The 14,206-nt window shown below is 32.3% G+C and overlaps 1 protein-coding gene across 1 annotated transcript in view; it reads right to left on the reverse strand.

The window, feature by feature from the left end:
- Window positions 1-1,685: 1,685 nt before the first annotated feature.
- The window catches only part of ext1a (exostosin glycosyltransferase 1a), a 143,545-nt gene continuing 131,024 nt past the window's right edge, over window positions 1,686-14,206 (reverse strand). The window contains exons 5-11 of the mRNA XM_056476280.1: window positions 13,664-13,796; window positions 12,965-13,083; window positions 11,660-11,755; window positions 11,430-11,519; window positions 11,002-11,162; window positions 10,384-10,555; window positions 1,686-8,242 (exon numbers count right to left, since the gene is read on the reverse strand). Coding sequence (XP_056332255.1) covers window positions 8,057-8,242; window positions 10,384-10,555; window positions 11,002-11,162; window positions 11,430-11,519; window positions 11,660-11,755; window positions 12,965-13,083; window positions 13,664-13,796 — 957 coding nt within the window. The 3' untranslated portion in view covers window positions 1,686-8,056. The remainder of the gene's footprint in view (window positions 8,243-10,383; window positions 10,556-11,001; window positions 11,163-11,429; window positions 11,520-11,659; window positions 11,756-12,964; window positions 13,084-13,663; window positions 13,797-14,206) is intronic.

Genomic DNA, 14,206 nt, shown 5'->3' on the forward strand with positions numbered 1-14,206 from the left:
CATTTTATTATCATTATTATTACTATAAATCTATTGTGATGTGATTGTTTGCCAATAGACATAAACAAATAAATAAATAAATAAATAAACAAACATTTTATTATCATTATTATTACTATAAATCTATTGTGATGTGATTGTTTGCCAATAGACATAAATAAATAAATAAATAAATAAATAAATAAATAAATAAATAAATAAATAAATAAACAAACATTTTATTATCATTATTATTACTATAAATCTATTGTGATGTGATTGTTTGCCAATAGACATAAATAAATAAATAAATAAATAAATAAATAAATAAATAAATAAATAAATAAATAAACATTTTATTATAATTATTATTACTATAAATCTTTTGTGATGTGATTGTTTGCCAATAGACATAAATAAATAAATAAATAAATAAATAAATAAATAAATAAATAAATAAATAAACAATTTATTATAATTATTATTATTATAAATCTTTTGTGATGTGATTGCCAATAGACATAAATAAATAAATAAATAAATAAATAAATAAATAAACAATTTATTATAATTATTATTATTATAAATCTTTTGTGATGTGATTGCCAATAGACATAAATAAATAAATAAATAAATAAATAAATAAATAAATAAATAAATAAATAAATAAATAAATAAATAAATAAATAAATAAACATTTTATTATAATTATTATTATTATAAATCTTTTGTGATGTGATTGTTTGCCAATAGAAAATAAGAAATAGGAAATACTTTTTACATAAAGTAATTAATAATTTAAAAATTAAATAAATAAATGCTCATTAACTAAATTCTCAAAATGTTTAAAAATATGAGGAAAAGACAGCACGTTTAGCACAAGCTTTATAATAAACTCTACAGTAGTTTCATAGATAAGTTTTGACAAATATGATACTTTAAATAAAGGTGCGCGTGCGGTCACCTTTTTGTCACTTTTCAAAAGGTACAAATTTATACCTAAAAGGTCCATATTAATACCATAAGGGTACATATTATTACCTAAAATGCACAAAAGTGTTCCTCTTAAAATTTGTAGGTACTAATATATATACTTTTGAGGTACCAATATGGTGGACCCTTCAAGTACAAATGTGTACCTTTTGAAAAGGTACCACCTCATGTACCTTTATTTACCTTTAGAGTACATGATAAATATTTATCCAAAATGACCTGAACTCATTTCTTTTTTTTTATCACGTTAAAACAGTTTATCACGTAATAGAAAGTTTAGTTTTTGAAAATCAATGTATATATGAAGAGTTCAGATGCAAAAACCTCTAAGTGCCGTCTGAAATTTCCATTGAAAATGAACATTATTTTACACCACTATGTTTATGTTGAGATATTTCACTTTAAAGACCAGGAAAATTATTTATCCTTTGCCATAAAAGTGATGATACTGAACATACACACAGGAGCCTGATCATAACGCTAATTTTGGAGCAACTAAAACTCTTCATATGTTTCTATATTTTTAAAGAATTATTTCATGCATCCCTGCTAGTGATCCAAATAAGAGATCAAAGTCAAAGTGTTTCTCCCTATATATTAGTAAATATTTATGAAATTTACTAGCAATTTCTAATTAAAAATGAAATAAATGAAATCTTCCTTTGCATGGGAAACTCTTAATTCACATTTAATTTAAACAAAACCACACCAAAAAATGTATCAAATATCATTTATTTTTTTAAAAAAGCATTTTTTTATACCTCCAAAAAAAATTCAACTTTGATTTATTGTTCATAATGACGTTAAACAGTTTTTACAGGATCCGACGTTGATGCGAAGACTCAAATACAACGGAAATACAACGAATCCTCATGTATATTAAATACACATAAACATGAGGCCGAGTGAAAGAGATGCGTTTCCTACAAAACAAGCAGGAATGTCAGTACGACGTCCAGTGTTTGACGAAGAAAAAGAGACCAAGCGGACAAGAATAAAAGAAGATGATCAGCTCTATTGAAGAAGAGGAGATTGTGGCGAACAATTATTGAGAATGTCTTAAGAAAAGGCACATTCATTCATTCAGACCAGAATCCATAACAGCCTGACTTGATATATTTGACAAAAGCCTCAAAACCTTATTAAGAGAAACACTTTCCAGAGTTTCAGTCCAATTCATGCACATCTGCAAGTTCATTTCTTCATTACTGCACAACCGTAAGTCAACCCTAAATACATCTTTAAAATAGTTGGGACACATTCAGTTCGGTATTTTAACATTACTCTCCAATACACTCTCATGTAATAAACATACATCAGTCAGATGATCACCATGCACATATAGCGACTGAACGCTCACATTTAATATTCAATTACGTTGTGTTGGACAGTCAAGGAAGTAGTATGTTGATAAATTGCAGGTGTCATAAAGAAAGAGTAGATGCCACTGCTTTACACTAACAGAACTGAGGCTGTACCGCATGTTTCTGTTGCAAAGATGTATTTTATTGACAGCTAAACCCACTAAATAAACTGTAAATTGTTCTGCTTTCATTCAGAGAGCACTACATTTGGCATCTAGCCTGAATAAAGTCCACGTTGAGGGGTAAAAAAGACTTTTAAATCAGTTTCCTTTAATAAAAAATAGCTGTATTCATGAGCGATAATGAGTTCATAGTTCTTTCTTAACAGAAAATCAATGGCAGATGTTCTCCAAACTCCAACCTGAAGCTTCAAACGAATGTTAATGAATTATTTATGACATTTCATCGATTTGCTTATGGAGATTGATCAGGAAACTAGTGTTAAATATCACTTTGCAGCTATAAATCACTTGTGTGCTTAGACTTGTGCCATTGAGCATGTGATTTCTGTTATACAGTACAAAAAACTAAAATAATAGACTGCAATGTGCGTTTGGGGTTTTAGGCAATAAATACTACACAAAATATGCTAAATAAGTCTCTCCTTGTTTGTCATTAGACTCAAACATTATTTTTGCTGCTTGTTCAAACTACTTATTTCAAATGAGCTGAAACGTCACATTCTTGAGATTTTTGAGGGATTTTTGAGGGTTTTTTGCTCAATCCAGTTCAATTTGTCAAATCAATTTAGTTAATTTAATCGGTTTGTGTTAGGATGACATGAAATAATTGTGTGGAAGCCAGCATTTTTACATTAACCACTTATTTTTAAACTGATTTGTAAAAGCAGTTGTCATGAACGGAACTCTCATGAAATTCAAAAAGTAAGAATCAAAAGTGGTGCGAAATCAGAATAGCTGCAGTGTGAATGTGGACGCTGATATGGCATTACACTCTTAAGGAAATAAAACTAGGCTGAGATAAATCGTTAAAAAAAGACTTGTATTAAAAAATTAAATAAAATTCAGGACAGAAAAAAACATTACCTGACAAAGAATTTGAATTGTAAGTGTAATAAAACATTATGTATGTATAGAATGACAACAACTAGTCAGAAGTGGTGTGAGATCTGAATTAGCCACAGTGCGAACATGGAATTAAACTCAAAAACTTTGTAAAGTCAGAATAGCAAGTTATTTATAGCACTGAGTCTAGATCATGATTTGTAACTTCTATATTCATAATCTTATGTGTATTGAATGAGAAACAACCAGAAGTGGAGTGACATCTGAATCCACTCCAGTGTGAATGTGACATTACAGTCATAAATCGCATCATAACAGACTGCAAGATATTTGTTTGTGGCGTTGGGTCTAAATCATAATTTGTAATTTCCAAATAATTGTAAGTGTAATAAAGCATTATGTATGCATAGAATGACAATAACTAGTCAGACGTGGTGTGACATCCGAATTAGCCACAGTGTGAACATGGAATTACACTCACAAAACTTTGTAAAGACAGAATAGCAAGTTATTTATAGCATTAAGTCTGGATTATAATTTGTAACTTCTATATACATAATATTATGTGTATAGAATGAGAAACAGTCAGAAGTGGAGTGAGATCTGAATTCACTGAAGTGTGAATGTGACATTACAGTCATAAAATGCATGATAACAGACTGTAAGATATTTGTTTGTGGCGTTGGGTCTAAATCATGTATTTGTAATGTCCAAATAATTCAAACTGTATAGAATGAGAGGCAGTCAGAAGCGGAGTAACATCTGAATTAGTTGCAGTGTGAACATGAAATTACTCTTGTAAAACAAGTAAGAACAGAGAAAGTGATATTTGTGGCATTGAGTCTAAATCATGTTTTTTTTTTACTTTCAAAAACATTCTTTGTGTGTACAGAATGAGAACACGCAGTGAGAAGCAGAGTGACACTTGGATCAGCTGCAGTGGGAACATGACATTACACTAAAATATATATATAAAATCTATGAAAACAGAAAATAATATGTGTGACATTGGGTCTAAAACCTGATTTTTACTTTCAAATTGAAACATCTGTATATAGAATGAGAAGACGCAGTCAGAACAGGACTGAATCTGTATTAGTTTGAATGTGAACTTGACATTACACCCATTAAATCTACTAAAACAGAGAAAGTAATATGTTTAGCAATAGATCTAAATCTTGATTTTTAATTCCAAATAAAATATCTGTATATAGAATGAGAATACACAATCAGAACTGGACTAAATTCAAATTAGTTGAAGTGTGTTGACATCTAACCTCTTAGTTGACATCTGGATTAGCTGCAGTGTGAACATGACATTCCACTCATAAAATCTACAAAAACAGTGAAAGCCATATTTGTGGTATTAGGTCTAAATCATGATCATGACTAATTTTAAATGAAAATATCTGTATATAGAATACGCAGATTAAGCAGTCAGAACTGGACTGAATCCAAATTAGATGGAGTGTGAACATGAATTTACTAAGTACAAAGTGATATTTGTAGTATTGGGTCTAAATTCTGATTTTGACTTCCAAATAAAAACATATGTGTATAGAATGAGAATACGCAGTCAGAACTGGACTGAATCTGAGTCAGTTTGAGAGTGAACAAAAAAAAAAAAACTCGAAAAAAATGCAAGAACATAGAAAATGCTATTTGTAGCATTAGGTCTAAATCATGATTTTGTTACTTTCAAAAATATACTTTGTGTGTACAGCACGAGAATAAGCAGTTAGAAGTGGAATGACATCTGTATTAGCTGAAGTGTGAACGAGATTACACTTTCGTACAAAATCTACGAAAACTATGTATGGCATTGAGTCTAAATCATGATTTTTACATCTAATTAAAAACATCTGTATACAGAATGAGAACTGGACTGAATCTGAATTAGTTTGAGTGTGAACATGAAATTACTCTCGAGAAAAACATGCAAGTACAGAGAAAGTGATATTTTTAGCAATAGGTCTAAATCAAGATTTTGACTTCAAAGAAACCCATCTGTATATAGAATACGCAGTTAGAACTGGATTGAATTCAAATGAGTTGGAAGTGTGCGAACATGAAAATTACTCTCCAGAAAATCCTGTAAGTAAAGAGAAAGTGATATTTGTAGCAATAGGTCTAAATCATGATTTTGACTTCCAAATAAAAACATGTGTATATAGAATACACAGTCAGAACTGTACTGAATCTGAATTAATTTGAGTGTGAACATGAAATTACTCTCAAAAATCGTTTAAGTACAGAGAAAGTAATATTTGTAGTATGAGGACTAAATCATGACTTTGACTTCCAAAAAACATCTGTATATAGAATACGCAGTTAGAACCGGATTGAACTCTAAATAGTTGGGAGTGTGTGAACATGACATTACTCTCAAAAAACATGTAAGTAAAGAGAAAGTGATATTTGTAGCGTTGGGTCTTAATCATGATTTTGACTTCCAAATAAAACCATCTGCATATAGAATACGCAATCAGAACTGGATTGAATTCAAATTAGTTGGAAGTGTGTGAAAATAAAATTACTCTCGAGAATAACATGTAAATAAAGAGAAAGTGATATTTGTAGCAATAGGTCTAAATCATGATTTTGACCTAATAAAAACATCTGTACATAGAAAACGCGGTCAGAACTGGACTAAATCAGAATTAGTTTGAGTGTGAACATGAAAGTACTCTCAAAAAAAAACGTGTGTACAGAGAAAGTGATTTTTGTAGCATTAGGTCTAAATCGAGATTTTGACTTTAAAAAAACATCTGTATATAGAACACGCAGTTAGAACCGGATTGAATTCAAATTAGTTGGGTGTGTGTGTGAACATGACATTACTCTCAAAAAAACAAGTAAAGAGAAAGTGATATTTGTAGCGTTGGGTCTTAATCATGATTTTGACTTCCAAATAAAATCATCTGTATATAGATAGAATACGCAATCAGAACTGGATTGAATTCAAATTAGTTGGAAGAGTGTGAACATAAAATTACTCTCGAGAATAACATGTAAATAAAGAGAAAGTGATATTTGTAGCAATAGGTCTAAATCATGATTTTGACTTCCAAATAAAAACATCTGTATATAGAAAATGCAGTCAGAACTGGATTAAATCTTAATTAGTTTGAGTGTGAACATGAAAGTACTCTCAAAAAAACGTGTGTACAGAGAAAGTGATTTTTGTAGCATTAGGTCTAAATCGAGATTTTGACTTAAAAAAAAATCTGTATATAGAATACGCAATCAGAACTGGATTGAATTCAAATTAGTTGGGTGTGTGTGCGAACATGACATTACTCTCAAAAAACATATAAGTAAATAGAAAGTATCATTTGTAGCAATAGGTCTAAATTATGATTTTGACCTCCAAATAAAAACATCTGTATAATATAGAATATGCAGTCAGAACTGGACTGAATCTGAATTAGTTTGAGTGTGAACATGAAAGTACTCTCAAAAATCATGTGTGTACAGAGAAAGTGTTGTTTGCAGCATTAGATCTAAATCATGATTATTTTTACTTTAAAAAATATTCTGTGTGTGTACAGAATGAGAATGCGTAGTCAGAAGTGGAGTAACATCTGGATCATGTACAGTGTGAACATGACATTCCACTCATAAAATCTATGAAAACAGAAAAAGCAATATTTATGGCATTAGGTCTGAATCATGATTTTGACTTCAAAAAAACATCTGTATATAGAATACGCAGATTACGCAGTCAGAACTGGACTTAATCTGAATTAGTTGGAGTCTGAACATAAAATTACACTTGAAAAACATGTACAGAGAAAGTGATGTTTGTAGCATTAGGTATAATTCATGATTTTTTTTTTCACTTCGAAAAATATTCAGTGTGTACAGAACGAGAATAAGCAGTCAGAAGTGGAGTGACATCTGAACCAGCTGTAGTGTGAATGTGGCATTACACTCATAAGAAAACAAGACTAAGAACGAGATATTTGTGGCATTGGGCCTAAATCATCAAACAAAAAAAAGACTAAAATAATGTCAGTCTGAGAAAATACACAAAAAGGCTTGTATAGAAAGAAGCTTTGGGCCAATATGTGGAACACCTACATTTTGAATCCAAATATAAGCAGCATGAACAAGGTGTTTTTGCATTCATACAAAACCCCTTTTGGACTTCCAGATACGGTTCATCTGAAAGCTCAGGCACTGTGACGTTGTGCGTGGTGTATCGCACGCTTGACTTCTTCGCAGGACGTTGTCTTGCATCTTCAAGAGGGGCGTGATACTTGCCAGAAAAGTAGAAGGCGAACCGAATAAATATGCAAGCGACCTAACATGAAGGGGTCTGATGCAGAGGGCAAACCCATGTGCATTAGTCTATATGTGGATCTCTGTGTGCATGGCGAGTTTGCCATGTTGACCGTTGACATTGGCAAAGCATTACAAGAAGGGTTTGCGGAAGACAGAAATGTGCCAACGATGGCGTGTCTTTGTGTTGCGCCGAATGGCAAATTACGCCAATAATCCAATCTTATGATTTCCATCTCTGACAGATGGATCCTCAAACACAATACTGCCCCCCGTCTCAATGTGCTCCCTCCCTGAGGGTTTTGTGTGACCCCGTTTATCCCTGATGATCTGGTTTAGCAGGGCTTCATGGGGGTTTTCGTATGCCGCTTTCCATCCCCGTTAAAAAGGGGTAGGGGTTTCTCAGATTGGTCAGAGTCGCTCGATGTCTCTGTACTTCTTGCGCAGTATTGATACCTGGTCCTTGAACAGAACGGGATCCAGTCTCATCTGCGAATGAACCAGGGGCATTGTGCCAAACCAGCTGGCAAATTTGTTCATGCACGTCTGCCGCTGGGCAAAATGGTCAGGGTCGGCCCAACGTGACGCACGAGACGTCTGCAGTGGAAACAAAGAGTTAGTTAGCAGTTATACAGATGAAGTCTGAATTATTAGCCCCCTTGTTTATTTTTCCCCCCATTTCTGTTTAACGCAAAGATGATTTTTTCTGCACATTTCTAAACATAATAGTTTTAATAACTCATCTCTAATAACTGATTTATTTTATCTTTGCCATGATGACAGTAAATAATATTTGACTAGATATTTTTCAAGACACTTCTATACAGCTTAAAGTGACATTTAAAGGCTTAAATAGGTTGTTTTGGCAAGTTAGGGTAATTAGGCAAGTCATTGTATAACAGTGGTTTAGTTCTGTAGACAATTGAAAAAAATATAGCTTAAAGGGGCTAATGATATTGACTTTAAAATGGTTCTTTAAAACGTAAAAACTGCTTTTTTCCATACCGCAATAATACAATTAAGACTTTCTCAAGAAGAAAAAATATTACAGGAAATACTGTGAAAAATGTCTTGCTCTGTTAAACATCCTTTGGGAAATATTATAAAAAGAATTTAAAAGAAATCAATAATAATTTCGACTTCCACTGTATTCACTTTACTGTTATGTTCACTGTTCTGGTGTCATTTGCTGATATTTTAAGCAAGTTAAAGTCTGCTTGTTATGCAGATTGATAGCGCAAACTGGTATTTGTTAAGATGATTTTAATATATTATCATAATCACAATCAGTTAGTTATAGCAAAGTTCAGTAAATAATAATTTAAATAATATTATTGAAATAAGTAACTTATCACACAGAGTCTGCATTTATTTGGATTAACAAATAAAGTAAAAAATAACAGCAATTTTGTGAAATGTTGCTACAATTTAAAATAATTGTGTAATATTTGGATATATTTATTTTGAAATGCAATTAAGTTATGCAAAGCTAAAATTTTTGCATCATTAAACTGGTCTTCAATATTATATGATACCTAAGAAATTATTTTAATATGATTTATTAGATAAAGAAATCGGACAAATGTATGAGAAAATTAAATACTTTTAACTTTTAAACACTTCATATCCAATTATGGTCTAACATTTGGTCTGATATTTCCTTCAAATAGAACAAGAACATATATATATATATATATATATATATATATATATATATATATATATATATATATATATATATATATATATATATATATATATATATATATATATATATATATATATATCACTGATGGGGGTACTATCTCATAATTTAATTATTTTCTTTTACAGAAAATGACATTTGGTCAGAAAAACTAATTTTATGAATAACAATGAATTAGTTGTTAATTAAAAAATATATTTATAATCAAATACTAGTTTCTTAACACATATGAAGTTAAAATGTTGGTATTGTGTCTTTAAATAACGCGAAACGGTCCTAAAATAACCTTTCTTTAGCTCCTGAAATGTTAATATGGTTAACAAATGAAGGGGCAACAAATAAACAATAACATAAAAACCTAAAAAGTATTTCAAAACCCTAAACACACACAGACACACACAGACACACACACACACGCGCACGCGCACACGCGCACGCGCACACACACACACACACACAAACACACACACACACACACACACACACACACACACACACACACACACACACACACACAACTAATTCAAATAAAACTGGGAAATATACCAATTTTAAAAGTTGTTATTAATAATAATAATAATAATAATAATAATAATAATAATAATGATAATAAAAGTAATCATATGTATACATAATTCAAATATATGTAAGAAACAGGTTTACAGGACTATTGTGACTCCCTAATGTACTTAATAATAGTAAAACATTAGTCAAAAAATATTAATAAACTTAATAATAATAAACTTAATAACAGTAGAAATAATACAACACTTAATGAGACTTCTGATTTGCAGAAATTCCTGAGTGAATCCACTGAGCACATTCAAAACAATCCTTATATGAGAAAAGCAGAAACCTTTGGAGGAAGCTCAAGTATTTCCTTAAGTCATTATAAGCTATTTTGGGAGGGGAAAAAACTATGACGCACTTGTCAGCGTGTCTCAAAACCCTTCCTCACATTTGCAGATTTAACTGCAGGAAGAGACTGCAGTCGAAAATAAGAGTTGAACGCTTGATATAGTGCAGTTTCTACCTGTCCCATCATGGTCTCCTTGTACTGCTTTTTCTGAGTGACCTTAATAGGGGGCATCTTAGAGACCGCAGACACCAGGAAGTTCATCAGAATGTCTTCACAGTTTGACAGCTGGTCAACCAGACCCTTCAGGCTGCTGGGCAGGTAGTGTGTGTACAAATAGTTATAATACCTGTGGTAAGAAATAAATGAAGATGGAAAACTTCAGAGTCAGTATACACAAATACTCTGGTAAAAACCCAATAGTGTGCTTATAATACTACAAGACAACAGCAAAAACTTTATTTATATATATATATATATATATATATATATATATATATATATATATATATATATATATATATATATATATATATATATATATATATATATATATATATATATATATATATATATATGTGTGTGTGTGTGTGTGTGTGTATATACACACACACACACACACACACATACATATATATATATATATATATATATATATATATATATATATATATATATATATATGTATATATGTATATATGTATGTATATGTATACATCTAGAAATCTAATATGTATAGTGTTCTTTTGCAAAACGACTAACATTAAGTTAATTATTGGCGTGTGCTGAACTGACCTGTGGTAGAAAGCAGCTCCAGTGAGCACCATGGAGTAATCGTTGGTCCATTTAGAGGTGTAGCCCCATCGCTCCTTATTGGAGTCCCAGAAATGGCTCCGTGCAGGATACCCCACAATCCTCTCTGGGAAACTCTGCCAAACGGTGAAGGCAAAATCCACCTGCAGGAATGAGGACAGTAAGATAAATACTGTGTGTAGACAGCCATGCAAACATGAACCCTGAGATTTGCTGATTCGGTTTATGTTACAGTTTATCTATTGTTTATTAAGTTAAACTACATCAAATAAGAAATATTGGCTTGGCAAGTACACCTCAAAAATAATTTATAATAATATATATTTGTTGTTTAATCTTACATCTAGATTTACTCTTAGTTATTTACCAGACACTTTTATCCAAAGGAGTTCACAAGTGAAAGAAATCACCTCAGTGGTGGAGAGCACAGTGTCTTCATCCAGACTCAAGACTGCATCAGTTATGATGTTTTCATATGGCAGGAATCGGCTGCTCATCACCTACACATCAAATCCAGACTTTAGCAAGATAAAAACATTCAAGATGGAGAGCAGCAACAAATCCATGCTCCATCCATCATCTGCCGTGCAGCACCAGACACTTGATTTAATAAGAGAATATACAGACAGCACAGATTCACCTTGCTCTCGCCCTCGATTACGATGACAGGAACTGAAGTAGCAGGCCAGCGATGCTTCGAGGGAAGAGGTTTATCACAGTTCCACAGGACCATGATCTGAAAATACAGACAATAAAAACTCAATTCAAGAGTGTGTTAACAACAGTACACAAAACAAGTAAAAGTACATATAAAACCATTGGAATGGATCATTTGAACCACTGAATGGATCATTTGAATCAGTGAGTCATTAACTGTAGACTGACTCTGAATGAATCATTTGAATCAGTGAGTCATTAACTGTAGACTGACTCTGAATGAATTGTTCAAATCAGTGAGTCATTAACTGCAGACTCTCTGAATGGATCATTTGAATTAGTGAGTCATTAACTGCCGACTCTCTCTGAATGAATTATTTGAATAAGAGAATCATTAATAGCAGATTCACTCTGAATTGATCATTTGAATCAGTGAGTCATAACATTAGACTCACTCTGAATTGACCATTTGAGTCATTTGAATCTGTGAGTCATTAACTGTAGAGTCTTTCTGAATTCATAAATTGAATCCATGAGTCTTAACACTAAACTCACTTGAAAATTATCACATAAATCAGTAAGATATTAACTGCAGAGTCACTCTGAAATAGTTGAATCAGTATGTTATTACACTAGCCTCAGTCTGATTGGATCACTTAAATCAGAGAGTCATTAACTGCAGAATCACTCTGAATGAATCACTTGAATCTGTGAGTCATTAACTGCAAACTCTTTCAGAATGGATCATTTGAATCCGTGGGTCTTAACACTAGACTCTCTCTGAATGGATCACTTGAATCGGTGAGTCATTAATTGTACTCTGTCTGAATGGATCATTTGAATCAGTGAGTCATTAACTGCAGACTTTCTCTGATTAGATCCCTTAATCAGTGAGTTTTTAACTGCAGAGTGGCTCTGAATGGATCATTTGAATCATTGAGTTTATAAACTGCAGACTCTCTCTGAATGAATCATTTGAATCAGTTAGTCGTTGAATCAAGAACGGATGCAATCAGATCTGTCAAATTTCTGATCTGTCAATGATTTGTACTGTGGGATTGATAAACCAACTTAACAGAATAACTGACAAGATTTGAGACACTGCATTGTGTCTCTGAGCAGCTGACGATTTCTCCATTTCATAACTTTTTACACTACAATAAAATTGAGGAAAAAGTATAATATTTTGATCTGGAATGTAGTGAAGTAAAACAAAAGGTTTCCTAAAATAAACATTTGCAAATAAAAATACTTTCAGTCCACCACTGTATATATTAAAAGCACTGACCTGGGCACAGAACTGAGACTTGGCAACAGCCACTAGCAGCTTGAATATCGGCTGAGACTGAGATACGAGAGGCGTTACTGCGTGAATGACGGCTGTGAATTTCTGGTGTGGTTTAGTACCTGTGGAGAAGACGGTCAATATATTTAATTCATGCCTATAAAACACAGACTCTGTACTGTATACAGTTAAAGTCAAAATTTTTAGCATTGCTGAATTATTAGCCCCATGTATATTTTTTCCTCCAATTACTGTTTAACAGAGACAAGATTTTCTTCAGCACATTTCTAAACATAATAGTTTTAATAACTCTTTTCTAATAACTGATTTATTTTATCTTTGCCATGATGACAGTACATAATATTTGACTAGATAAGATACTAGTATTCAGCTTTAAGTAACATTTAAAAGGCTTAACTAGGTTAATTAGGTTAACTAGGCAGGTAGAGTAATTAGGCAAGTTATTGTATAAAGATGGTTTAAAATAAAATATAATAAAAAAATTAAAAACTGCTTTTATTCTAGTCGAAATAAAACAAATGACTTTCTCCAGTGGAAAAAATATTATCAGACATACTGTGAAAATGTCCTTGCTCTGTTAAACATCATTTGGGAAAATTTAAAAAAAGAAAAAACTATTAACAGGAGGGTGAATAATTCTGACTTTAACTGTATGCTGTAGATGTGATAGTAAACACATACCGAGAAGGGCATAGAAGAAGGGGAAGTCGCCTAGGTAGGATGAATACTGAGGGAGGGTGAAGAGTCCTCCTGGTTGCCGGTTCCACATCAGTGTGCTGTGAGCACTGTGCTGTAAAACACGGTCCTGGATGATCTGGAGGAGAAGAGGAGAGAAAGAAGAGCTGCTGACAACTGATAGAAGGGAAGGGAAGGGACGGACACACGGATGGATGGATGGATGGATGGATGGATGGATAGACGGACGGACGGATGAAGGGATGGATGGATGGACGGACGGATGAAGGGATGGATGGATGAATGGATGGACAGACGAAGGGATGGATGGATGGATGGACGAAGGGATGGATGGATGGATGGACGAAGGGATGGATGGATGGACGGATGAAGGGATGGACAGACGGACGGACAGATGAACGGACACATAGATAGATAGATAGATAGATAGATAGATAGATAGATAGATAGATAGATAGATAGATAGATAGATAGATAGATAGATAGATAGATAGATAGATAGATAGATAGATAGATAGATAGATAGAT

Source organism: Danio aesculapii, chromosome 16 (genome assembly GCF_903798145.1).
Source record: "Danio aesculapii chromosome 16, fDanAes4.1, whole genome shotgun sequence".
NCBI classification, from domain to species: Eukaryota; Metazoa; Chordata; class Actinopteri; order Cypriniformes; family Danionidae; genus Danio; species Danio aesculapii.